General features: G+C 34.3%; 5 protein-coding genes across 9 annotated transcripts in view; 3 read left to right on the top strand and 2 right to left on the bottom strand.

The window, feature by feature from the left end:
• EMB3131 (Pentatricopeptide repeat (PPR-like) superfamily protein) overlaps nucleotides 1-25,525 on the top strand; it is an 83,701-nt gene that overhangs the window by 2,594 nt on the left and 55,582 nt on the right. The gene's annotated exons all lie outside the window — the stretch shown is intronic.
• Nucleotides 89-2,025, bottom strand: HCF153 (high chlorophyll fluorescence 153). The gene is made up of 2 exons (XM_012975251.2): nucleotides 1,678-2,025; nucleotides 89-402 (listed from the first exon to the last, which is right to left on the bottom strand). Exons 1-2 carry the CDS (start codon nucleotides 1,966-1,968, stop codon nucleotides 271-273), a joined length of 423 nt encoding a protein of 140 aa, XP_012830705.2. The 5' UTR covers nucleotides 1,969-2,025; the 3' UTR covers nucleotides 89-270.
• Nucleotides 3,233-7,413, top strand: LOC105951801 (ubiquitin carboxyl-terminal hydrolase 24). Of its 2 annotated transcripts, none has more exons than XM_012975254.2 (7): nucleotides 3,233-3,620; nucleotides 4,943-5,590; nucleotides 5,680-5,867; nucleotides 6,012-6,253; nucleotides 6,353-6,498; nucleotides 6,594-6,770; nucleotides 7,051-7,413. In XM_012975254.2, exons 1-7 carry the CDS (start codon nucleotides 3,603-3,605, stop codon nucleotides 7,237-7,239), a joined length of 1,608 nt encoding a protein of 535 aa, XP_012830708.2. In that variant the 5' UTR covers nucleotides 3,233-3,602; the 3' UTR covers nucleotides 7,240-7,413. The 2 variants fall into 2 exon arrangements, with proteins under 2 accessions (XP_012830708.2, XP_088669112.1); XM_088812986.1 differs by having other exon boundaries at nucleotides 3,248-4,215; nucleotides 4,331-5,590.
• MEI1 (transcription coactivator) lies at nucleotides 8,541-17,080 on the bottom strand. 3 transcript variants are annotated; one of them, XM_088813074.1, is made up of 18 exons: nucleotides 16,747-17,080; nucleotides 16,581-16,623; nucleotides 15,817-15,938; nucleotides 14,807-14,914; nucleotides 14,011-14,155; nucleotides 13,832-13,923; nucleotides 13,148-13,241; nucleotides 12,521-13,004; nucleotides 12,224-12,366; nucleotides 11,957-12,085; nucleotides 11,759-11,877; nucleotides 10,708-10,869; nucleotides 10,132-10,422; nucleotides 9,624-10,034; nucleotides 9,465-9,509; nucleotides 9,298-9,383; nucleotides 9,006-9,096; nucleotides 8,541-8,887 (listed from the first exon to the last, which is right to left on the bottom strand). In XM_088813074.1, the coding sequence occupies exons 1-18, from the start codon at nucleotides 16,921-16,923 to the stop codon at nucleotides 8,810-8,812; spliced, it is 2,820 nt and encodes a 939-aa protein (XP_088669200.1). In that variant the 5' UTR covers nucleotides 16,924-17,080; the 3' UTR covers nucleotides 8,541-8,809. The 3 variants fall into 3 exon arrangements, with proteins under 3 accessions (XP_088669200.1, XP_088669201.1, XP_088669202.1); XM_088813075.1 differs by having other exon boundaries at nucleotides 13,148-13,231; nucleotides 13,837-13,923; nucleotides 16,747-17,062; XM_088813076.1 differs by having other exon boundaries at nucleotides 15,817-15,942; nucleotides 16,747-16,820.
• LOC105951804 (protein kinase STUNTED) lies at nucleotides 21,367-25,239 on the top strand. The gene is made up of 9 exons (XM_012975257.2): nucleotides 21,367-21,861; nucleotides 22,111-22,190; nucleotides 22,635-23,373; nucleotides 23,456-23,704; nucleotides 23,802-23,962; nucleotides 24,060-24,139; nucleotides 24,250-24,397; nucleotides 24,515-24,664; nucleotides 24,764-25,239. The coding sequence occupies exons 1-9, from the start codon at nucleotides 21,684-21,686 to the stop codon at nucleotides 25,004-25,006; spliced, it is 2,028 nt and encodes a 675-aa protein (XP_012830711.2). The 5' UTR covers nucleotides 21,367-21,683; the 3' UTR covers nucleotides 25,007-25,239.

The following is a 25,525-nucleotide window of genomic DNA, read 5'->3' as shown; positions in this document are numbered from 1 at the left end:
TGTAGTATTTGAAGGTCTGCACATATTTTGAATCTTGCGCGCGTATACTTGATACCGAAATAGTTTCGTCTGCACAACTTCGTGGAAATTTATGAATTATATCCAATTTATTTCTCTCTTTCAGCTTACATACATACACGAACATACAAACAATAATGCAGTCGAAGATTTTTTTTGCAAGCATATAAATAAAGCTCACAACAACTAAAAAATTACAAAACTATTTGCTTGCTTGTCTATTTTCTTCGGCTCTCAAAAACTCAACCATGGTTAAGTAGATGTTTGCTGAACTTCTCGTTTGGGTCGATTTCTGCTTCGGACTGGTGTAGCTTCTTTCACTGATGGTTCCGAGACTTCGTCGCTGTTCTCATTTGCTTCTAATATTGCTTGGTCCACAGCAAGCTAGACAATAACACAAACGAAATTGTGAAATCAAATTTCTCGGAATATGAATCAAACAAGTTTCAGTTTATGAGAATTATAATTCGAAATTTTGAATAAAAGAAAACGAACCATAATATTACTCTGTATTGACACAGTACAAAGAATTGGTTTTCGAGTGAATTTATACTACAGAAAGTGCAATATCAAGATATGTCTCTTCAATTTCAGCATAACAAAAGAAATCATAACTACAAAAACCCTTTCGCGACAGAAAAAATAAAATAATAAAAAAAATCTGTACAATCAACATTTATGGGATGAGCTGCGAAGAAGTAATTATCATCCCATCTAAATCTGAGGATAGGAGTTATAGAAAGCTATAAATACACTCTAAGAAAAGGTAGTCGAAAACAAAAGGCCACACGAATAAACGGCATTTTGAAGTGTGACAATGTATGTATTATTAGATTTAGAATCACTTCAACAACAGAGTAAATTTAGCAGAAGTTATTTTTCGGTATCAATATACGAAAACGGACAATTAACTAATCGACCACCAGGGTTTTTATTCTAGAGGTCATAAAAAAATTTGCTGCTTTGCTAGACATTATGAAAGGGTAAATTGCGGCCACACTCGAAGTAAGGTCAAAATACGAAAACATCCCTTGTTTGAATAATTATAATCACCCCTCCCAACTACGAATCTTCTTATTATGGTGTCAAAATCAACAGAATCTTCTAGACTTCGTGGAATGTTCTTCAGTTTGTACACGTTTTGTGCAAAAATATAGTTTCTTATGCACCACAATCTGATATTTACAAGTCAAGAGACACATCTTACGATCATCTTGTTTCAAAATGTGGAGCTCGAATAGGGTAAAACAAACAGGTACAAGACTGAAGAATATTACACATAATCTAGAAGATTTCACTAAATTTGATACCGCAATGGTGGACGTGATGAAGAATCATAATTGAGGGGTGGTTGCAATTACCCAAACATGAGAGATTTTTTCTTAATTTAACCTATCTAGGGGGTGGCCTTAATTTACCCTTTCGTAATTCTTTAGTAATTCCTAATGCAATTCGATCAATAAGTTATTTAACTCTTGTATTCCTCTATGTTGATTAAATAGCATTTAAATTATATGATCATCAAAATTCTGTAATGAAAATTCACAAATTCCCCAAACCCTAATTTAACCAAACCCTAATTTCACCAATACTTCAAATCAAAATAGAAAACCAGAAAAAAAAAAGGGGCCTATATATATAAATGCTGTAACTACTTACCTCTTCGAGATACTTCTCGTCGAGCTTATCGGCGACTCTAACAGAAGTGAAAATGGTGACGGCGAGGAGAGAGAGTGGGAAGATGAAGGCGAATATGTAGCTGGTGGCGGTGGGCGCAGCGCGTGTCACCACCGAAATGCCTCTCGGCCGGCTCCGTTTGCAGGGACTCAATTGCAACATTCGCTCGACATGGCGGCGGCGGCCGCCGTATTCCGCCGCCGCCGGTGGTTGGTAGGTGGAAGGGATAAGGTTTGGAAGAGTGGAAGAAGAGAGGGAGTTGCAGACCATCATATATGAGCGGTGGTTAATGTTATCGCCAGGGAAGAGAGTTCTTTCTCTTATTACAAAGGTTTAATATTCTTCTATTATTTATTTAAATTAAAGAAAATCATTTTATTTTATAAAAAAGGTTTTGTTTCTTAATTATAGTTTTTTTTTTTTTTTTTTTATAATTTATGCACATTTATTAGTTTTTAATATGCGTGAACTAGCCGAATATTATAAATAATATGGGAAGGACAAAATAATACTTATTCATATATGTGAATTTTATGGTTGATACTTGATACATCGAAAGAATTGAAGTACAATTTACGATTCACGGCCACCTCTTTGAGGTCATGTCGAATTACGAAAACTCCCATTTGTTTAGGTAATTACAATCTTCTTACATGTTTATTCTTATAGTGTCAAATTCAATATAATTTACTAGATTTCGCGTAATATTCTCTAATTTGTACATTTTGTGCAAAAATGCAGTTTCTGATGCACCACAATTTGATAGTTATAAATGAAAAGATATTATCATCTTATTTTAAAGTGGAACTCGAATGGAATAAAACAGATACAAACTGGAGAATATTCCACGTAACCCGAAATTTAACCTTCCCTTTGTGAAAACCTTTTTATATTATTTTAACCAAAGAATTAAAGATGAAATGATGTATTTTACAACGTGGAAATTATAGAAAAGAAAAAATGATTTATTTATGGGAGGTGCTAAATCTCACACTAAAATTTACTAAATCTCACATATAAATTAAAAAAAATTCTCTCACTAAACTTATCTCTAAGATAATTTTATCCAAGTCACTCAAAATTCATTATTTTTTCACGTGAATAATCATAAAAAATGAGTTCAATTTTAATTAATATTTATTTGATTTCATTAAGTCTATTCAATTATTCAAATTCATATCAATTCGATTTTTTTTCCTCAAATTCCAACTTTATTTTAGTTTGAACATGTGAAGAATTTTGTCAAATTCAAACTTGGAATGATAGGGACATTTGTAATGTGTGATTTTGTGAAAAAATTTAGGGAAAAAAAAAAAGAATAGGGAAAGAGAAGATAAATATTTTTAAGTTTGTGCATAATCTAGTAATATTAGTGTTGAATTTAGCATTTCAGTTTCTTTATTTATCCTGCCGATATATTCATTATTGCTTCAAATACTATTCTTCTTTAAATATAATAAAATAAAATAATAAAACAAAAAAAAAAAAAAGAGAGAGAGAGAAAGAATATTTGAGAATATATATAAACACACAAATCACACAACACAGACACAGCCCATCTGCCTGCAAAACCTAAACCTAAACTAAACATAATATAAAAATCAAGAACCAGAAGAAAAACAAGGAAATAAAATAAAAATCCCATCAACCTCTCCACAAATCTCTCCCAAACCCAATTCTCATTCAAATTAATTAGTCGATGCAAGTTTTTGTTGAACGTTCTGTTTCTCTCACATGTCTTATTCAATTCTCTCTCACATCTCTCATAAAAATAAATTTCTTCATAAACCCTTAATTGCTTCTTCCCACAGATTTCCCATAAAACCCTTTCTTCTTTATTTTATATCCCACAACTTCTTGAATTAACTTATCTCTCTTCTTGAATTAACTTCTCTCTCCTCACCACCATGAGTGACTCTTCCAAGGTATGTTTTTTCATAAGTTAGTCGTTATTCAACTTGTTTCAGTTTTGTAGTGTGAATTTGCTTTGTATATTTGTCTGCATAGTTTTAAGTTGGAGTTGTTTGAAGATTAATTAACTAATGTTTTTTAATTGGTTTTTGCTAATTGTTTTTTGCTGGATATTGAGTGAATTGTCTGTTTGACGATTCAGTTAGCCTAGTTTTCTTGTTTTTTATTGGAGAGATAGTATTCTGGCTTATGGGTTCTTTGGTGTTGTGGTAAGTATTGAAAAAGATTCAATCTTTTCGCCTAATAGACCACGAAGATTTAAAAAAATCCATCATCTGTTGGCTATTTGTCGTATGGGTTATCTGTTGTTGTGGTAAGAGGTGAAATGGGAATCGAAAAGATTCAATCTTTTTGCCTCATTGACCACAAAGATTTTAAAATATCCACTGTCTATTGGCTATTTGTCGTATGGGTTCTCTGATGTTGTGGTAATGGGTGAAATAGGATCGAAAAGATTCAATCTTTTCACCTCATTGACCACAAAGATTTTAAAAAATCTACCGTCGATTGGCTTTTTGTTGTATGGGTTCTCTGATGTTGTGGTAAGGGGTGAAATAGGTTCGAAAAGATTCAATCTTTTCGCCTAATTGACCACAAAGATTAAAAAAAATCCACCATCTATTGGCTATTTGTCGCATGGGTTCTCTGATGTTGTGGCAAGGAGTGAAACCGGATTGAAAAAATTCAATCTTTTTCCCTCATTGACGACAAATATGTAAAAAGAACCCCCATCTGTTGGCTATCTGACTTATGGGTACTCTGAAGTTGCGTTAGGAGTGAAATAGGATCGAAAAGATTCAATCTTTTGTCACCATTGACCCTCAAAGATGTTATTCAGTTAAGTTATTTTTATTGGAGAGACATCATTCGAACTTGTGGTTTCTCTGATGTGTTGTGGTAATGAGTGAAATAGTATAGAAAAGATTCAATCTTTTTTCACCATCAAATGTACCCTTATCCTGAACTTATGTGGTTTCTTGGCTGCATACCGTTTATTTGTATCATGTACTATTTGGGAGTAAAAGTGACTAGAAATACAGTGACTTTTATATTTTGTTGCATTTGAAATGTTATCAAATAATGTGATTAATTTGGTGAACCTGCATTGGATGCGGTACATTCATATGTGGTGTGGTTATTTCATGAAGTGTCTGTGGTTAAAATAATATATATATATATCTTTCGTTCTTTTACGCTTAGGGCAATCTTTTGCTGTTGTTGTACCTTATAAAAATGCATTGAGTTCTGAAACATGTTACTTTCTTCGTTTGTGTAGGTGTTCCTATTCGGGTCTTTCACTGAGGACGAAGCCCGTTCTTGGCAGAGTGAGACACCGCCCACTACCCAAAAACCCGTCAAAATCAAAGAATTGAAAAACAGTCCCCGAAACATCACACCAGTATTGATGTTTGGTAGTATTAGTGCAATACCCGATTTACAGCTCTCTAATATCCACAAGGGCAATAATTTTTCCAGCGAGAAACCAAATACTGTAATCTTGCCTACTCTGTCAGAAAATGGAAAAGTCCACAACTCTGATAATAAGTCTAGTGGAGACGAAAAGATTGTGAACGGAAGTAAATTCAGTGCATTGCATAATAAGTCTAGTGGAGACGAAAAGATTGTGAACGGAAGTAAATTCAGTGCATTGCATGTATCGGGCAATAATAATAATAGCGAGATAGACGTAAAGCCTATCTCGAAAATGGCGAATGGTAACTTAAATGGTCCTGCAGCTGAAGCAAATCATAAGGAGTCTTCTTGGAAGACAAATATCCCTGTTTTGGATGCTCAAGATATTTTACCTCGGGGTTTGGTCAACTCCGGGAATTTATGCTTCCTAAATGCAACGTTGCAGGCCCTTTTAGCCTGTTCTCCGTTTGTCCAGCTTTTACAGAGACTAAAAGCCAGTAACATTCCGAAGGTATATTGTTTTACGTGTCCATTTTTTTTTTTTTTTTTAATATAGCATTATTCACTAGATGCATAAGACAATTTGCTTTTTATTTAAAGGTCGGTTATCCAACATTAGCTGCATTTGCTGAGTTTGTCGGTGAATTTGAATTGGTCGGCGGGCCCAACCTAAAGAAGAAAGATACCGTTGAACTTGAATCTGGTAGACCTTTTAGACCTTCGATGTTTGAAGGGGTGTTGAAAAAATTTACTCCCGATGTACCGAATAGCATTTCAGGCAGACCAAGGTTCGTTTTTTTTTTAATCCATCTTTCGTTGTTTTTCCTTTCAGATGGGGTCCCGTTGAACAGTTCCACAACTGTAGGTATTTTCGTAATTATGTTTATTTATTGAAGCTAAAATGATCACATTTATTACTCTTTTATTGACAGACAAGAGGATGCGCAAGAGTTTCTAAGTTTCGTTATGGATCAAATGCACGATGAATTGCTAAAGCTTGAAGGTCAGTCGAACTTGGATGGTAAAAATTCTCTGGTTTCTACATCGGAAGGCGATGAGTGGGAAACAGTGGGTCCGAAGAATAAATCTGCTGTGACAAGAACACAGAGTTTTGTCCCTTCGGAACTGAGCTCGATTTTTGGTGGGCAATTGCGAAGTGTTGTGAAGGCAAAAGGTCGGTTCTTGGTGATTGAAAAGTATCTCCTTTTCAACATTTTTTTTTATTACCAGTCGAATTAATTGTGATTTTAATAATTATTTTTCTTATGGACAGGGAATAAAGCCTCTGCTACTGTGCAGCCGTTTCTTTTGCTGCATTTAGATATTTCTTATGATGTAATTCGAACTGTTGAAGATGCTCTTCGTTTCTTTTCTGCCCCGGAAACACTCGATGAGTACAGAGCACCTACTGCAGGAAAGGTAAGTCGACGTAATTTTTACGTAAATGGTATCGATAAATTTATCTTATTGCATCGTAAAACATTTATCTTTGTTTATGTGTGCGCAATTTTTAGGTTGGGGTTGTTGCTGCAAAGAAATCGGTGAATGTGCAAGCACTTCCGAAGATAATGATCTTACATTTGAAGCGTTTTGGCTACGGCAGAAATGGAAGCACCAAATTGCATAAGGCCGTGTACTTCCCTCTCGAACTCGTTTTAAGCCGTGATTTGCTTGTTTCTTCTACTATGGAGGTAATAATTCCCGGCATTTTTTTTTCACTATTGCTTCGTGAATTTTGAATTAATTAACTGCAATAATAATGGCTACGCACTAGCTTATGTGACGCTTAAAACTAATCAGTAGAAGAAATGTGATATCTTTTTTCTATTTAAATATGCAGGGCCGAAAATACGAGATTTTTTTTAATTTTTTTTTGCAACTTGTCTTTTGTGTTGAAATTATATAACTAAATGCGACAAGAATGCAAATTGCAATTTTTTTTAAAGATTTTGTTTTTATTTAACTGCGCAGGGACGAAAATACGAGCTAGTTTCGACAGTAACGCATCACGGGAGAGAAGCTTCGAAAGGTCACTATACTGCAGATGTGCGTTACCATAACGGGCAGTGGGTCCGTTTCGATGACTCGTCTCTTTCTGCAATAAGCACGAACAAAGTGCTACACGATCAAGCCTACCTTCTCTTCTACAAACAACTATAGAGGAAAATCAGTCGAACAAATTATTATTATGTTGTAAGAAAGTTTTGTTCTTTCATTTAGTGGGGGTTGATTTTAATGATATTACACTACTTTGTTGGTACATGAGTTGTGGGCATGTAAAGGAATTGACTTATTTTGCAAGGTTTTTTAGATAACTTATATTTATTTGTTTCATTGATGATGAAATGCCCTTTAAACCTTAAGGCTTTGTTTGGTTGCGGAGATAAAATCAGTCAAGATAAGATTATGCAGTCTTTTGATAATCCGATCGGATAATTTGATTAGTGGAGGTCCGATGTACAATTCCACGATATGCAAAGATAAAAGCTCATTTTTCCGTAGTTATGGATTTGCATGAAAAGTTATTGCATTTTGATTAATGCTTTCTTGATGAGATGTGAAAACATTGTTCCCATCACTAATTTTTCTTATTTATATCGGTTCTACGCTTACCGGGGTTTGAGATCGATGCCTCCAACTTGTGTGAAGCATAAACTGATATATAATATGTCCAAAAATATCGATTTAGTCCAAAATTATTTGAAGTTGAGAAATAATTATATACATATTATAAATATTGGAGTTAAGAGTACAAGATCAAGTTATCTAGAAGTTGGAGTTTCAATTTCTAGAAAATAACTATAAATTTATTTTAGAGAAATATCTAGATGTTTTATAAGATAATTCTAGTAGATGAATACAAGTTATTAGATCAAAAGTATGTTAGACACATATAATCATTACTTGGCGGCATCTCTTACTATACAAATGCATATTGTCATGTTTGAATATTAAGCTACGTTTAAGAGAGTGGTTTGCTCAAATTATGTTTTAGACTTCAATAATATATAATAATCATATGTTATTTTGTTGTTCAATTGCAATTTATATGACTTGTCATAGGCTGATTCTAGAAAGAGGCAGTTTCGATTCAAGCATAGATAATTCTGTAGTTGGAAGATAAAAATTATCTTTCAAATCCTAAACATAACATGTAACAATTGCAATTTATATGACTTGTCATAGGCTGATTCTAGAAAGAGGCAGTTTCGATTCAAGCATAGATAATTCTGTAGTTGGAAGATAAAAATTATCTTTCAAATCCTAAACATAACATGTAACTTAATTATTGTTTAAGTCATAATTTTGTACTTGTAAGACTAAAATAGTGAAAATTTATTTTTGCAAATTCTCATGGATATAAGATGCAACTGTATCCGAACCGAATTAAATTTGCGTTACTTTTAATTCTATTTTTACGAACTGTTACAACAGAAACTACAAGTCACCAACCGTAAATATTAAAAACTTCAATTTTTTAAGCCGTGCAACCAAATGACAATAGTAAAATTACAAAGTGTTACATATTCTAGTACTACTTTTTCAATATGTAAACATTATACAAAGAACGTCTGATCCAAATTTTAGGAAATAGCTAATTTATGGAAGATCTTTTTTTTCCCCTTTTAAATTAAATTTTTATCTTCGGTTTTCCTCTCGTTGGTGGGGATGTGTGAAGTTGCTGCTCATCAATTAGAGCTTCGAGTATTCAAATAATTAATCTACGAGTTCAAGTCATGCTGCTCCTTGTACGCACTCTGTCAATGATCATTTGTCTACCAGATAAATCTTCTTCGTAACCAACCACCTGCAAGTAACCACGGGCAAGCAAACCAATCAAAATACGGAAATCGACACAAATACTTCTAAACTAAAGTGCATAATGGATTAGATTTCAGTCGAAAATTGAAGAAAAAAAGAGAAACCTGAGAATCAGTTTGCGTTTCGCTAAAATTATCATAGAGTCCTTTAGCTGCTGCTGCATCGGCAGGGGGGCTATCGTCTTTTTTGTCTACCCTAAAATAACGAAAAACTAGCCATTTAAGTTGGATGAAAATAACGACAAATATAATGCTTGACAAAGATAAAAAGTTACAGATTGGATACAAAAATTTGCTAACTACTTGCAATAAAACGGGGAAGGGAACCACAGGTTTCTCGGTGCAAAACGGAACAAAATGGCGAAATATTATCACGATGAAAGAAAGCTAACAAAACCTGTTCATCCATTGCTTAGATGGCCCCGGAAAAGACTGCGGATCAGCATGCCTTTGACCAAGCATTGAAGAATTAGACGGCATAAACTGCTTTTATTCAATGACAAACTTCAGTGGCAATAATTTTGACTTGATAAAGGTCTGAACTCAAAAGAAATAGAAGCATACATTTTCATGGCAATCACTCGTTTCCTGAGACTTCCATTCTTGAATCTAAACAGAGATTGCCAGTTAAAACATGACGAAAAATTATCTAGCAACCTTAAAATATTTAAAAATAAAAATAAATAAATAAATAAAGAAAGAAAGAAAGACAACAGAATTTACCTTGCTTGTTTGCTCCAAAAAATCCTCGATAGCTGCAGCGACATCGGGAACTACAGGAGTAGCTTCCGTAGTATTTCCATTTACAATGGCATCTGTAGAATCCTTGACATTGACAGAACATGGAGTAGTGGCGTCGTCGGATAGCTGGTGGTTTATACTACTAATTTCCGACAATCTTGCCTTTTTTATACTACTGTTTGAGAATTCTTTATCTCTAGCCATACATCTTGTTGAAGGATCTGTTTGCATATTTTTCAGGTGCTGCCACTGGTCGGGATATTGCGAGGCATCGTTCCCAGATGGCATACTAAACGATTCTGTAGGATACTGACTCAGCGAGTTTAATCCTGATTGCCGCTCTTGAGAGGTTAATTCTTTAGGGTAAAACCTTTTCATATCAACAACTTTGTTCTGTCTTGGTATCAACAGCAGCAAAGTTCAGAAGAGGGGAAAAAAAATGAAGTACAACAGAAACAGATTTCGGAAAGGGAAAATAAAATATGCTGACCTGCATAGCGCATTCATATATCCACTCAGCTGTAACTATATGTACTCCCCATCTACTAGCGGCCTCATATTTATCACCATCGGCAAATTTACATAATAAATGAGTGACTTTCTTGTTCAGTTTTTCAGTGAACTTCCCTCCAAGAACATAGCACAAATTTCTCAGCAGCTGCTTTTCTTTCGTATCGTATCGTGAAACACAGACGCGATATCCTTCAAATCCAGGTAAAGGAATTTCGCAAGACAGTGGAGAATAGAGAATGTGGCTGCTGACATCCAGCAAACAACCATCCTTCAATAATAAATTAAACTCCGTTAGCATTCAGGGTTCGCAAATTTACACATTCATAAAAATTAAACCTTTTGGAATGAAGAAATCACAGTAGGTAAACACTAAGACTTGGACTTTATAAAGAAAATAAATAAATAAAAAGCAGTACTTTCTCCAAACTAATTCAATAGCATACAGTTCAGATTGTTATTTCCCCATATATAAGCAGGTTGCTCCAAAAAGAATTCATGTGATCTATCAAGTGAATCAATTAGATAGAAACAGGATTCAGTAATACACAGATACCTCTAGGCAAGAATGAATCCAATGAGGCGTAACGTAGGTACTCCTGATGGTTTTGGTCAGGCACGGTACACCATGACGCTCCACAATGAAGTGCACATTCGTTTCATTTCTATCTGCTACAACTCCACCACCTCCGTTAACCCACAGCACTATTTCGGGTTTCTGAAGAGAAACTTACATTGAAGTCAAACAATATATAAAAAAGGCTATCATAAGGAATTTTAAAAAAAAATCATGTTAAAGGCCTTGGAAAAAGCATAATATTTCAAATTCCATCTAAGGCCATAAAAGCAGGCTTGTCACATTGATTGGTTGCTTCGTATCTGCTTCCGCGTGCAGGCAACAAGATGTTTCAAGTTCAGTGCTTAATCATAATACAAGTATGAGGTGCTGTCCATTCATTAGCCTGTCACTCTAGTAATTATAAATCTTTGCAAGATCAATAAGTACGATAAAATGGGATCCATTTGAACTATTATGCTGTATTTAACCCCAAAAGTATTGGTGTGATCTGAATTTCTTGAACTTCACTGGCGAAACTATAAAAGAGTGCAGAAGATCTTCAATTTGTAAAATAATCTGAACAAATTTAACACAGTACATTCCATGCGGTCCTCAATCATAACTAGTTGTAATTTGGCTTCTCACTCATCTACAGTTGTATAATAAGATACAGGCTTTCCTACTGGTAAGTTATCAGCAAACTCCCCTTTTCATCCTACTCAAAGGCTTAATAAATGACTATGATAACGTGCTATTTAAAATTGCATACAAAATTGTATTTGTGTCAAGTAAAGCAGGACCAAACGAAGAATTTGAGTGAGGGTATTCTGATTATGAACTGAAAAATGTTGAATCTACGTTCCAAAAGCATGTTACGGAATTTAAAGGGATGTTATAGAGAATCTTGTTGAACTGCCAACTATTATGAGATTCAGATCTGTAATATTAAAGTTGACGTCGTGTACAACCTTAAGGTTTTAGATTCAGAAAGTGAGCACTGGGACAAAACAAAATGCAAACTCGAAAATAAATGGACAGAATTGCTTACTTGTTCTTCAGGAAAAGAACTTGAAAAACGGAACAGCTTCCCTTTAAATACAGTTGGAGATTTTACATGCTTAATTCCATTGCTCACTCCACTTTGCAACTTTATCTCTTCTTTCAGACCTAAAGAGTTTACCAACTTTGAGTACTATGTACTGGGGATTTACTTGCATTAATCAATATTATTATTCTTTACTCTCACCAAATAAACCTTCATATTGAGATTTCTTGTTCTCCAGGATGTTATCATCCACAGGCTGAGAAGTCGACGGTTTTCCCTGTTTCACACTCTTCATGCTCATTGAAGTTGTTTTATCGAAGATCACAGGATCTATGATTAAGTTAAAGGAGGAAAAAATGTTAAAAGTGCTAAATGGAGTTTCAAAAACGTATGCAGCATGACTGAGATAAAAACTAAATTAAATGCTTTTTTCCCAAGGAGTAAATAGGTGTAACGAAGTTTTTGCACCTTTGGGAAGAAGCAGATCATAAGGAATGTGGCTCTGAAGTACGGGAACTTCTTTCTTTTTGCGGGTACATTCTTCAAGCCATGCTGTTTTAACAATGTAAATGACTCCAAAAGATGCAAGATTCCTTGCTTCCTTGATTTCACTGCAGAAACATTTACCAAGTTAGATCCAAATAGTGAGTAACATGCCTGATTTACGATCTTCAAGGATTTCACCTCTCAAGTATAGATGTTACAAGCTTCTGTACTATGATACACTCAAACAAGTAGTTAATGTGTATATGCTCAAAATCTTACATGTCCGATGGGTTTCCAACTACGACGTGCGTTAATTTCTCACTGAAAGACATGTAACGAGAGCCACCTCCCTGGCGAACCATGTCAACTAGCTTCCGTAATTCAGAAGTCTCGAAGCCTACAAGCATGATTCTGCACTCAGACAAGTATAGGTTGTCATTCTCACTTTGAGAATCATCAGCAACGCAGTGAGCAAAATCTGAATCATTTTTCGGCTTTTCGGCAGGTAGTTCACTCCCCTTTGTAGGTAAGGGAGGAACCTCTAAACAAGTAGGAAAGACATTTGGCGGGGGAATTTCAAGATCATATTCCATATCCGGAGCAGAAAAATTGGTTTCGGAATCCGAGGCAGATGCCATATAGGAGGAGGTGAAATGCGAACTTCTGATACCTTTACCATTAATGTTTTTCTCCACCGTCTTTAAACTACTCACTGAAGATGCCAAATTACTTTGGACGGGATAGGACTCCTCATTAAGACATGCTATTCATCCAAGTGGCAAAGGAAAAAACCAAAAAAGTCATGAGAACAAAGAAAAAAAGAACAAAGTCAGAAATCATGGCAAAACTACTATATAGTAGAAAGTAAGAGCACAAACACCAAAGCCAATATATGCATGATTTTACCTCTTCTGGCAATCGATTGGTGAAACCATTTCTTGCTCACAATGTGTATACATCCCCATCGTTTTGCAACCTTATATTTGTCACCTTCAGGAGTGTGCGGAAAAATTAAGGTTACCAATGTTCCAAGATAATATGCTGGGAATAAAGCACTGAAAGCATAAATATCAAATGTCTCTAGACAATAAAACCAACAGTAAGTACCTAATGCACGACAGAGCAAAGTCAAATTTGTGAAGCGGAATAATGGAAACATTTGTATCTATCCCCCTGAAGGAGTCATAAACTAAAAACAACTTGATGCACTGAAAGCATAAATGGTAAATGTCTCTAGCCAGTAAGACTAACAGTATGTACCGAATGCATTACAGAACAAAGTCAATTTTGTAAAAACAAAAACGGAAACATTTGAATCTGTCTGCTGAAAGAGCCACAAAGCAGAAACAGCTTCAAGGCAAAACGAGAATACTTTGTCTGATGCAGAAACAACATGAAAGACAAACTAATAAATAAAGAACGTAAATCACATGCAACAGAGACAGTTAATGAAAACATGTACTTTCGTAGAGAAGTTACAGCATAGAGAAAAATTTTAGGCCAGGATTCTGTTAACAGGTTTTCTGGTAAAATCGCCACGCCAGTATGTAAATTGATATTCAAAACAACAAAGTAAGCACAAGAGGATATATGACAGATCAAATGTGTGGATTTCTTGGTCATCTCAGCTGAATATTTGCCACCATTTTGCATGACAAGCGTCTCCACTTCTTTACGCTCATCTAAAAATCAAAATAATCCACCTTAGAATGTGTGTTCATATTTTCTAGTTGTAAGAGAAAAATAAATCAAAAAACAAAAGTACCAACCTTGCGGCATTCCACTAACACATATAGTCAATCCAGAAAAAGGGAGAACCCTGTAGGACTCCTGAGGAACTACACGGTGCTCTTTCCAACATTGAAGAAGCCAATTGATGGTGACAATTGGTTTTTTAAGAGTGTATACAGCCCACTGCAGAAGTTTGAAAGAGGAGAAAAAGAAACATTACAGGTTCGTATATTGAAGGGATGAAACTATTGAAGGACTCAAATCATGAAAAGATGAAGATGAACTGCTTCTCTCTCATTGTGTGCAATAAACTCCAATGAAGTTAAATTTTATTAGTACAACTAATTTATGAATTGAAGTTGAGTAAATGACGAAAGACTATAAAACTAGTATACCGTAATACAGCCCCTCTTTCTAAACTTACCAGTTACTGGTAACTAACTGCTCGTGCAACAAGCAATATATCATTACTTCAATGACACATCATATTATTGTTGAGCAAACGATATGTCATGAATTACACCTTCACAGAAAACAGAATAAAAAGAAAAGGAAAAATGGCAACATCCTAAAGGAACCAATATAGAAATATTTCAAGTTAAATCATGCTAAAAAATAGATAACATTTTTTTAGTCAGGTCATTCACAGATAACATGTTTTCAAGTATGACTTTTTTATTTCAGTTATATCATGAGTTCCTCTGTTTTAATCTCATAAATAAAGTAATAAACTAGACCTTGAATTGGTAAGGACATTCCTATAACGTAATCAAACTTGTCCTATACAAGAGTTGAAGTTCCTCGCTTGAGAATTATAAACAGAAGAATAAGAACCTTGTATTTTTGAGCCAAAACATTCTTCACGATAACAAAACTGACGTCTGACGATGTTTTTGCATGCAAAATTCCTCCCATTGAAGTAACCATCTTCGCGATATCAGCCTACAAGTCACTCACAAAAACAAATAATCAGGATATGTTGCATAAGTGTAACACAATCGAAAAAATGTTATAGCCTAAAAGTTGGGGGCAACACGTTACAAATGCTGACATCGAAAGCAAATGAATTGAAAAGAATATGTACCTAAGAAATACCATGGTACAGACTAAAGTAAACACTTTCATACTTTTCAACTTTAAACCAACTAAATGCATCGGTTTAAATTAACTTTGCAGATTAAAGCTTTTTGTCATCCCAAATAAAGCTTTTCCAGCTTCTCACATAAGCAAGAATGTAAAGTTACTAAAGTAACCAGAGTTGAAACTGGTAAGAGCCCATGACAGTATCACAAAATCTGAGGAAACATATACGTGTGATTAGCTTCACTTCTTCTGAACACATTGCACTCTTGGAAAGAATTTCAGTGTTTAAATCTCAAATTTTCCTGCCAACTAAAAAAGGAAGTCATCGGGTTTCAAAAAGCTGCTACAGATGGAGTCACGCAGATGGCTTTTGTCTTGGATAGGCAATAGATGAGATGTACAACCACAAGGAGCATAAATTTTGGGAGGCAGCACGATAACTTAAACTTTAAATGATAATTAAGTACCATAACTTGAAGCACCGTGTTACAAAATCATCCTAACAAATGACATTATTATAAGGTTTTAAATCTAAGTCGCCTCATCAATAAAAAACAATATTTCCACCAGATCTTCTTCTAGACGTAGCAAGATCTATAACCATTACAGTGTGAAACAAACAACTAATGCAGCGGGAAGTCACTACAGTGAAAAATCGATAGAACTTGAAACCTATATCACAAGAATGAGATTTATCCAATGTTGAAGAAACGAAGGGTTTCTTAACTCGATAAAGTATGCAGTGCTAACTAGAACTATACCTTTTCATCCATCTCAAAGCCAGAGGCGAGTATGTTGACACCATCCATTGCTAGGCAACAAGTAAACCCTTGAGTAGGTAGCACTCTATGCTCTTTGGCACAGGACAACACACATTGAGGACCTGCCTAGAAGGAAATTTCAGCTACAAATAATGCATTGCAAGATTAAACTCTTAAATTTTATTATTATAAGAAAAACTGAAGTAGAACGACGTAAAGGACTTAGTCATTCACAAAGCTTAAAGGCAACCTACTTCAGGTGATTCGCTACTGAAACGTTTTAAGCAATAACAAGTTTCTCAAGTCATACATATAACCAAAATTATCAGAAGGAAAATTTGAATGCAAAGAGAGAGAGAGATATTTCGTAATTGTGGACATCTGTTAAATTCAGCACAATGCTTCATATACTTCGTTTTTCTTGATATTTGCACAGCGCTTCAATAACTTAATCATTTCCCAATGCATCAGGATTAAGCAGCATTTGATTTTTATCTTTCTGGTGTACATGAGTGTTTCTAAACTGACATAACTCAAATGGTAGAACACATCTTCTAATCACACTATTCTCTTCGTTTGATAATCTTTTGTGGAATATAAACTTCATTTTGTTTTATTACAGTTTACCGTAAAATGTTGTTACTCAACACTCAAACCCACCAAAAAAAGGGGTATTTTTTTTTTTTTTTTTTTTTTTAACGAAGCTCACACAAATTCAAGAAATTACATACATCCTAGCATAATTTTCAGAAAAAAAACCATACCGATCAAATTACATCCTCTCGATCGGAGATCCTCAAACTTCTCCTGCAAAATTCAAGCTCAAAATTCAGAACAATAAACCAAAATAAGGTTCAATTTAATTCAAATTAAACCCCTAAACCCAAAAACCACAATGAGTTAGTAGCGTTTGTAGCTAGGGTTCTTTACATTCTCGGGGGAGGCGATGACGTGGTAGTCATTCGGACCGTTGCGATCGGGGTTGCAGCAGAGGAAAACTTGGGCGCCGTTGAGCTTCAACGCGTCGTGAAGCGCGTCGAAGAGCTCCGGCGGGACCAAATTCCGAGACATGAATACATTCGCTCCCTTGAAAACTTTCGTCGCCATCTACAATCAACTGCTTTAGTTTGCTGTGGAAATTCTCTGATTAGGTTTTTGGATTTGCAAATTAGGTTTTGCTGGTTGCCGGTGGTATTCAGGCATTAAGCGCGGGAAATGTCTTTTTGCTTCCCCTTTTTTTGAGACTGATTTTTCTTTTTTCTTTTTTCCATCTATATATATTTATTTTTTATATATATCATGAAAACACAAACTGAAATATATATATATATATATATTTTTTTCATGATTCTTTTTTTTTCCATCTGTATTAAAATGATAATTATTTGTTAATTTTGATCTGACCTGCTAAATGCAAGACCCAAATTTACTATATACTCCCTCTATTCCACACAATAATTATCTCTTTTTAAAATTATTTTTGTTCCATATTATCTGTCACTTTACATTTCCAATACTGCATTAATTGTGTAATTATCAATTTTACCCTTATTAATTATCTCCAACACTCTCTCACATTAATTATTGACAGGGGCATTTTAGTATAAGAACATATATTTTTCTAAAATTAAGCAACATTTATTGAGATCATTAATCCTTGTGCACGAGCTAAAAATGACAATTACAAAGGAACGGAGGGAGTAGTATTTTACTTTGCAAAACGTACATAAAAAAGGATAAGGAATGGTACGAAGTCGGTATCGAAAGTTTTGCCTATTTCCGCAGGTTGTGAGTCGATTCTCCTCCTTTTTTTATTTACTATCCAACATGCGAAAATGTTGATGTTTTCATTCTATGATGTGGTATCACTCACTTTGGGTGGATTAAACGGGAACACGAGGGGTAAGTCACTGTACACGAGTAGGTGATCTTGGTTCGTGGCAGGGACTCCGACCAAGATCACCTACTCGCGTGCAGTGACCTACTCTCGTTTTCCCGTTTAATCCACCAAAGGTGAGTGATACCACATCATTCTGCAACCTCCAAAATCGTCATTTGTAGTCTAAAATTGGGTAAATTACGGCGATCCCCATGACCATGAGATAAGGTCAAGTTACGAAAAAATTTCTCATGTTTGGGTAATTACAACTACGCCTCTCAGATATGAAGCTTCTTACACGTGTCCCCTTGCTGTGTCAAATTTAGTGCAATCTTCTAAATTGAAGGGAATATTGTCCAGTTTGTATCCGTTTCACACCATTCGAGCACCACATTTTGAAGCGAGACGATCATTAGATGTGTCTCTTTACTTGTAAGTATCACATTGTGGTACATAAAAAACTGCGTTTATGCACAAAACGAAAACAAACTAGAGAACATTCTACGAAATCTATAAAATTATGTTGAATTCGACACCGTAAAGATGTATGTGTAAGAAGATTCATGGTTAACGTGTGATTTTAATTACCGAGACAAAAGGAGGATTTTCATAATTAGACATTATCTCAGGAGTGGCGGTATAATTGACCCAATTATTGTATTATTAGATGATATAATATTATTTATTTATGAAATATTGTCTTGTGTAAAGCAAATTCTGGTCTTGTAGAAAGTATCCTTTTTGAAGTTTTCAAGATAATTGAAAATATTTTACAGAAAATGGTGGGCCTGGATCTATCGAGCCTGTTGGACCTAATTGTTTGGACTTTATTGATTTTGGGGTAATCACAAATCGAAAAAGCATCTCTTTTTAATTAGGGTTAATAGCACATAACCCCCTGTCGTTTGAACTTTCTGCATATGAGCCTAGGTATTTTAATATAAGCACATAAATCCCCTATACTTTCAAAAATTTCATCTTTTTAATGAGTATGATTATTTACCAAGTGGAATACTATAAGGGGTATATGTGCTTATATTAAAATACAAGAGATTCATGTGCACAGAATTAAAAGTACAAGGAGTCGTGTGCTTATATTGAAAGTACAAAAGATTATATACTCAAAGCTCGAATCATATGGGGTTAAGTATTATTTAATTTTTTTAACTATAAGATACCTTACTTTAGTTTTGACTATACTTTTGGGGGCTCTTTTTAACTAATTATTCCATTATTTCTTGTTCGTATTGAAGTGCGTGTGAATAATAATTGGTAACCTATGGTCTTATTATATGTTTTAATGATGTAATAAATTAATAATGACTTGGTTTCGTGGGAACTATGCTTTAGATAAGAAAAAAGTTAACCTTTGATTTAATTTAACTTTATTCTTTTCTTAAAAGGTTTGTACTTCACATTTTGGGTCTAAACTCACTTTAATAAAGTCCTTCGAAGAGTAAACGGTTTTCTTTACTTGGTTACATAAAAACTATAAATTGGCAAAATATCTCGAATAATTTTATTTTACTTCGGTAGCCAATTAGTCGCTCGTTTAGTTACTGCTTTAAAATTCTACTGATTAAATAGTAGTTGCAAGTAAGATTGGCAAACTTCACATCTTTCAATACTAAAATTAAAATCCGCTATTAACTTTATTAAATATCTTTTTTATAGCCAAATCATAGATAAGATAAAAATTAGCAGATTTAATTCAAGATCTAATCCAATGAATCCAACGTCTTACTAACTAAAAAAATAATTAGTCAGTAGAGAATTAATTCAATCTAATTCGATATAAGTAACCTAACGAGCAAGAAGAATAAAACAAATTGCATCATTATTATTAATATTCAAAAAGAATATATATATATATATATATATATATATATATATATATATATATATATATATATATATATATATATATATATATATATATATATATATATATATATATATATATATATTATTAATCTTTCTGGTATTGGAAAATTTAAAGTACATGCATGCAAAGTGGGTTTATTGTTGTAATAACTAATAATCATTATTGTTGTAATTTAAAGAAAATAATGATTTCTTTGACCTGAAATTAGTGCAACATTAGCCCCACAATTAAGCTGCTTTTTGACCCAAAATAAATGGCTAGACTGGACTAATTAACCACAATTTTGACCATAATATTCAATTTTATTCACCATTAAATGCATGTAAATCCAATAAAGAGCATTTGTTTTTTTTTATTTTATTTTTAAGAAATTAGTGTGTTAAGATAACATATAAAAAAATTACAACCCAAACAGTAATTTTATTAAAATTTATTAAAAATCGAATAACAGTACTTTGTCAATTTTTAATAGATCCCAATAAATTTTATTTTCCTACTAAAATGGAAAATGCATTTATAACCTCGTACTTTTATGTAAATAATATCTAGTGCCTACTACTTTCCATTTAATGTTTGATACTAATTTCAGAAATAACCTAAATCGATTATACTATGCTACGTTGGGTGAAATACACTGAATATATTTATAGCATTTTTAAGCACACAAACATACACATATCCACATTGGTGTGTAGATCAACCGGAAAAATCCATTCAGTGGTGTAACATAGAAATAATCTAATTTTTTAGGCATTATCCGTGATAATATTAAATAACTAGGATCGATTATTATTCATTTGACAAAACTAAACCCTAGTAGGAATTAGTAGAGAACATTGGGTAACAATTTCCCTCTTATTTTAGTTAAATAAATGATTTTACCATCCAATATAACACAAAGAAAAATAAAATAAAAAAAGGAATACAAAGAAAATTGGGATGATTAGATTTTTCGTCCCTCGTGTTTGGCCCGATTCCACTTTTAGTCCCCTTGTTTCAAAATGAATAAATTTCACCTCTAAAGTTCAATGTTAAACACATTTGGTCCCCGTGTCCGTTCACATCTAACGGAAAACACTATTTTGGGGCCAAATTGAAATTTTAAATTGCTTGGGATGGAAAATAATAAACAAATTAAAGTATTATTTACAATTAATTTTTTTAGTTATACTAAATATAATTAAAAAAATTAACTAAAAATAATACTTTAAAATTTTAATTATTTTCCAGCCCCAAAACAATTTTAAATTTAAATTTTTGTCCCAAAATAGTGTTTTCCGTTAAATGCGAACGAACACGTGACGAAGGGGACCAAATGTGTTTAAAATTGAACACAGAAGGCTATGGAAGCGTTTTGAAACTTATTTTGATTTTATTTTGAGGAAATGTGTTTTGGGGAAAGAATTTGAGAATGAAAGTAATATTTGTTTATGTTTTGGAAGGAGACAAAATGCACTGTAGCAGTCACATCATGTTTAAAAGTGTTAGAAAAAGGTATTTTAGAAGAAAAAAATTGAAAGATGAAATGATAATTATTTGTTTTTTAGTGGAGACATTTTTTACTGTAGCAGTCACATCATGTCTGAAGGAGACAGATAAACTTTTGAGATTCTTTTGAGAAAATTATTTGAGAAGTGTAATAAATATAATTTTGTTTTGGGGAATCAATGAAAACAAAATAGAAATGTTACCAAACATTAACTAGATTTGTTCAGTTTGTAACAAGGTGGGCCAAAAACGGAATTGGAACAAATATGATCGACGAAAAGTGTAATTCTCCCAATACAATCCATCAACCGATCAACGGGTCAAATGCAGAGCCCTCACGCGAGCCCGATGGTCCGAGCAACACAGGATAATTAATTCCTTTTTTCACAATCAATTTATATTTATTTTCGTAAATGATACTCTCTGGGTTCGTTATATATTTAACAATCCCGAAAAAGAGGGGTGTTTTGTCTTCCCCATACATCGAATGCAGCGAAAAGACGCAAAACGGAATATTTTTTTTGCTGTAAAAACAAAAATGCCTGCTTTTAGAGAGAGAAAGTAGAGCGACAAAGCCTTCTGCTCGATCTGTCGGTTTCTTCGTTGGGACCGAGAATGGTGGAGGCGATTCCTGGAGCTCCGGACTCCAGTGGTGGCGGAGCAGCCGCGGCGGTGGTGGTGGTGGGAGTGAAGCTGGACTCGCAGAGCAAAGAGCTGCTGACGTGGGCGCTGGTTAAGGTGGCGCAGTCCGGCGATCGCGTCGTTGCTCTCCACATCCTCGACAGCAACGCCGGTGAGGATTTCTTACTGTGTTTTTTTTTCGTTGTGGTTACGACGCCGTTTTGATGTGTATCCGCTGTGTGTATTTTCACGTAGTATTGTGTGTGAGAGAGAGATCTCGTGAAGAGTAGATGCCAGAGTACATTTTCCATGGATTAAGCTAAATTCATTCATATAAATGTCAAAAAAATTGTTAATCTATTTGGTTTCTGATTAATTTTAATTCCTGATTTATTATTTTTTTTACTTGAATTCGGAGAAGATAAATCGAGTTTGCTTTCGCTAGTGAAGACTTTTGATTCGGTGCTGGCTGCTTATGAAGGTTTCTGCCACCTAAAACAGGTATTTTCTGATATTTCATTTTCACCTGTAATTATGGAAGTCGATTTTTTTCTTGTTTTACAATTGATTGTTGTTGCAAGTGATTTTTAGAATCTAGAAGTTCATATAGAAATTTGTGAATTACCAATTAAGTTTTTAATCCCTTGATCTTGATTTACTTTCCATTTTTACAGTTCATTAATTTTCTGGAGCTTGAATTTCCCTTTCGTAGCTATATGTTATTTTTATGTTGTTAAATCTCTATAAATTAATACAGCTGGGATCAGGGAAATTCTATTATTTTAGCGAATTATTAAATTATCGAGTTAATAATTTAACACGTCTTCACCGAGTCGGGACCGGGAGAAACTATTATTTCATCGAGGTTATTAATTTATCGAGGTTCTACTGTATCTGTAATTATCTGAAATAAGTAGGCCTGAAGAAATCTACTAAACCGTGCAGGTGGATCTAAAGTTGAAGGTATGTAGAGGAAATCCGGTTCATAAAATCCTGTCAAGGGAGGCGAAATCATGTGGTGCAACAACTGTAATAGTTGGTACTTCAAGAGTCCATCGCACAATTCGATCGAGGATCTCTATTGCCAAATCTTGCGCCAAGAGCCTGCAAAAGAATGCATCAGTTATTTGTGTTGACAATGGTAAGATCGTGTTCCAAAGAGAGTCGACCTCTTCATTTGACCTCGAGTTTGGAAAGTTTGACGCGCCAGAATCAGAATCAAGATTCAAAAGGAGGAAGACCGTGTCGAAAAACCCTTTGAGTCTGCCACATCAGAATGTTTTATCATCATTATCAAGGAGTGAAAGTGAGAGCACCCCAATGGCTCTAGTGCCCATTAAAACCCAAGAAATGCTCGAATCTAAATCGGGGTGGGGCCTACTTCGCCGGGTTTTTTTACACGGCAGCAAAGTATCTGAAGCTTCTCCGACTAAGAAGTCATCTCTAATGAAATGGATATTGAGACTACCAAGCAGACAATCTGTTGCAGCTATTTATCCCGATCAGAAACAGAGTAGCGCGTCCAATAGGGATGACTGTTGCTTAGATTTGCATGAAGATAACGGTGCTATTGTAATTTCTTCAGATGCGGAACAGCTTAAAGATATAAGAGAGAAGTACTCAACGAAATGCCGATTTTTTAGCTACCAGGAACTCTTAATAGCAACGAATGACTTTAAACCTGGTGCGTTATGTCAACTTTTCTTTATTACGTCATTTCCCACTCACTTTTTTCGTGTTCTCATTTTAATTATAATTTTTTTCAGAAAATTTGATTGGAAAGGGAGGAAGCAGTCGGGTTTATCGAGGGTGTCTATCGGGAAGCACGGAGATAGCAGTGAAAGTTTTGAAGCCATCGGAGGATATATTGAAGCATTTTGTTTCGGAAATTGAAATCATTACATCTTTGCATCACAAAAACATCATATCTTTAGTTGGCTTCTCTTACGATGAAAACCGACTACTTTTGGTGTATGAACTTCTATCCAGAGGGTGCCTGGAGAAGAATCTACACAGTATGTTCATAGTTTGTTTTTTTCCGGTTTTTTATGTTGATGATGTACTAGCACCACTCTTAATTTTATACCAATTAATCTATTTGCTCTGGATCAGGTTCTCCACAATCTGGAAATCTATTTGGTTGGAACGAGAGATATAAGATTGCTTTGGGAGTTGCTGAAGCACTTGACAATTTACATAATACAGCCGAACCAATTATCCACGGAGATGTAAAATCTTCAAATATCCTTCTTTCAGATGATTTTGAGCCACAGGTACCACATGACTTATCGTTGCTTTTTTCTATCTACTACTCATTGCCTTCGTTTTTGCTGTACTATTCATCACGGTAACGCTCGATTGGCCCTACAGCTATCGGATTTCGGACTTGCTACTTGGGCTTTAACATATTCGCATAATATGGATACATCTGATGTTGCTGGAACATTCGGGTGAGTTTTATTCTCACTTTCGCGGTATAATATGTAGTCATTGTGAATTAATGAATAACGCTTTTTTTTTTTTTTTTTTTTTTTTTTTTTTTTTTTTTTTTTATCGGCAGCTACTTAGCTCCAGAGTATTTTATGAATGAGAAACTGAACGAGAAAATCGACGTCTATGCATTTGGTGTTGTACTCCTTGAGCTTTTGTCGGGTAGAAAGCCAATCGACAATGCACTTCCAAAGGGCGAGGAAAGTTTGGTAATGTGGGTGAGTGTTTCATAGTTGCGTTTTTCGATGTTTATTCAGTACATCAATTTTGAAGTGGTTATATATTTTTTTGTTTTCATTCAATTCAATTGATACATAACTGTCGATTATTTTCAGGCAAAACACGTATTGAAAGAAGGAAACAATTCAGAATTGCAAGATCCCAATCTGGTTAATGCGTGCGACGGTGATCAATTCAAGAAAATGGTCTTAGCTGCAACCCTTTGTATTAGACACGCTCCTCAATCGCGTCCCGATATTAGCCGTGTAAGCATATTTCTCATATTTCGAAATACCGTTATATATATATATATATATAATCCGTTCACTTATATTATATTTGGCCATTAATTACTGGAAAAACAGGTACTCAAACTCCTGAAAGGAGATCAAGAAATCGTTGAGTGGGCAAGGCAAGAAGTTAGTTCTTTAGACGAGGTTAATAATGCTATCAATGGCGAACGATCAACGAATAATATCCAATCATTTATTAATCTTGCGTTGCTTGATTTGGAAGACGACACGAATTCCGTTAGCAGCGGTGAACAGAATATATCGGTGGAGGATTACTTGAAGGGTAGATGGAGTCGATCCTCGAGCTTCGATTAAACATAGGCAACAAAATTGTTGTTATGAGGCTTGACGGTACACAATATACGTTAATTTAATATTTTATATAGAGATTTGTTATTTTTTCAAGTATTGTACGTAATGGTGAATATCGGGTTATTGGGGGTCATATTTTATGAGATTCTTTGTTCATGTAGCGCGAAAGTGCTGCTAATTGTAATTACACTGTTATGCGATCTCGAGGCAGTTATATAATGAGTTTTTCGTGTTTATGTTTATGTTTTGGTAAGTTTATTTTTCTTCATTTACGATCTCGAATCAAGTATCACAACAGTTGGCTTGTCGTAACAGTTTGATTGATAATTCTCTAACATCCAATTTAGAAGTTACTAATTGTCTTTAAAAAAGAATAATCAATTTTCATGTCCAGTAAGGTGGTGTTTGCAAAAGCTTATAGAAATAGATTATGCGTTTTTTTCTCCGTATAATCTGTTTTTACGTGTTTGCAAAACAAGCTTTAGATTTTGCTTCTCTTAAAATAAACTGCTTTAAGCTATA

This window comes from Erythranthe guttata, chromosome 14 (genome assembly GCF_056151865.1).
Source record: "Erythranthe guttata isolate IM_541 chromosome 14, IM_541, whole genome shotgun sequence".
In the NCBI taxonomy this organism is placed as follows: Eukaryota; Viridiplantae; Streptophyta; class Magnoliopsida; order Lamiales; family Phrymaceae; genus Erythranthe; species Erythranthe guttata.
The sequence above is the reverse complement of the archived record's forward strand: the minus strand, read 5'-3'. Positions and strand labels throughout refer to the sequence as shown.

Excerpts from the sequence above, each read along its gene's own strand:
- HCF153 (XM_012975251.2), bottom strand. The coding sequence starts at position 1,968 with ATGATGGTCTGCAACTCCCTCTCTTCTTCCACTCTTCCAAACCTTATC. Across the intron at positions 403-1,677 it reads ACGAGAAGTATCTCGAAGAG|CTTGCTGTGGACCAAGCAAT; the intron begins GTAAGTAGTTAC and ends GTTATTGTCTAG.
- LOC105951801 (XM_012975254.2), top strand. Across the intron at positions 5,868-6,011 it reads AGCATTTCAGGCAGACCAAG|ACAAGAGGATGCGCAAGAGT; the intron begins GTTCGTTTTTTT and ends TTTTATTGACAG. Across the intron at positions 6,771-7,050 it reads TTGTTTCTTCTACTATGGAG|GGACGAAAATACGAGCTAGT; the intron begins GTAATAATTCCC and ends TTAACTGCGCAG.
- MEI1 (XM_088813074.1), bottom strand. The coding sequence starts at position 16,923 with ATGGCGACGAAAGTTTTCAAGGGAGCGAATGTATTCATGTCTCGGAAT. Across the intron at positions 13,924-14,010 it reads TGTTAGTGGAATGCCGCAAG|ATGAGCGTAAAGAAGTGGAG; the intron begins GTTGGTACTTTT and ends TTTGATTTTTAG. Across the intron at positions 13,005-13,147 it reads CCAATCGATTGCCAGAAGAG|CATGTCTTAATGAGGAGTCC; the intron begins GTAAAATCATGC and ends TTGGATGAATAG.
- LOC105951804 (XM_012975257.2), top strand. The coding sequence starts at position 21,684 with ATGGTGGAGGCGATTCCTGGAGCTCCGGACTCCAGTGGTGGCGGAGCA. Across the intron at positions 23,374-23,455 it reads AACGAATGACTTTAAACCTG|AAAATTTGATTGGAAAGGGA; the intron begins GTGCGTTATGTC and ends AATTTTTTTCAG. Across the intron at positions 24,665-24,763 it reads CGCGTCCCGATATTAGCCGT|GTACTCAAACTCCTGAAAGG; the intron begins GTAAGCATATTT and ends CTGGAAAAACAG.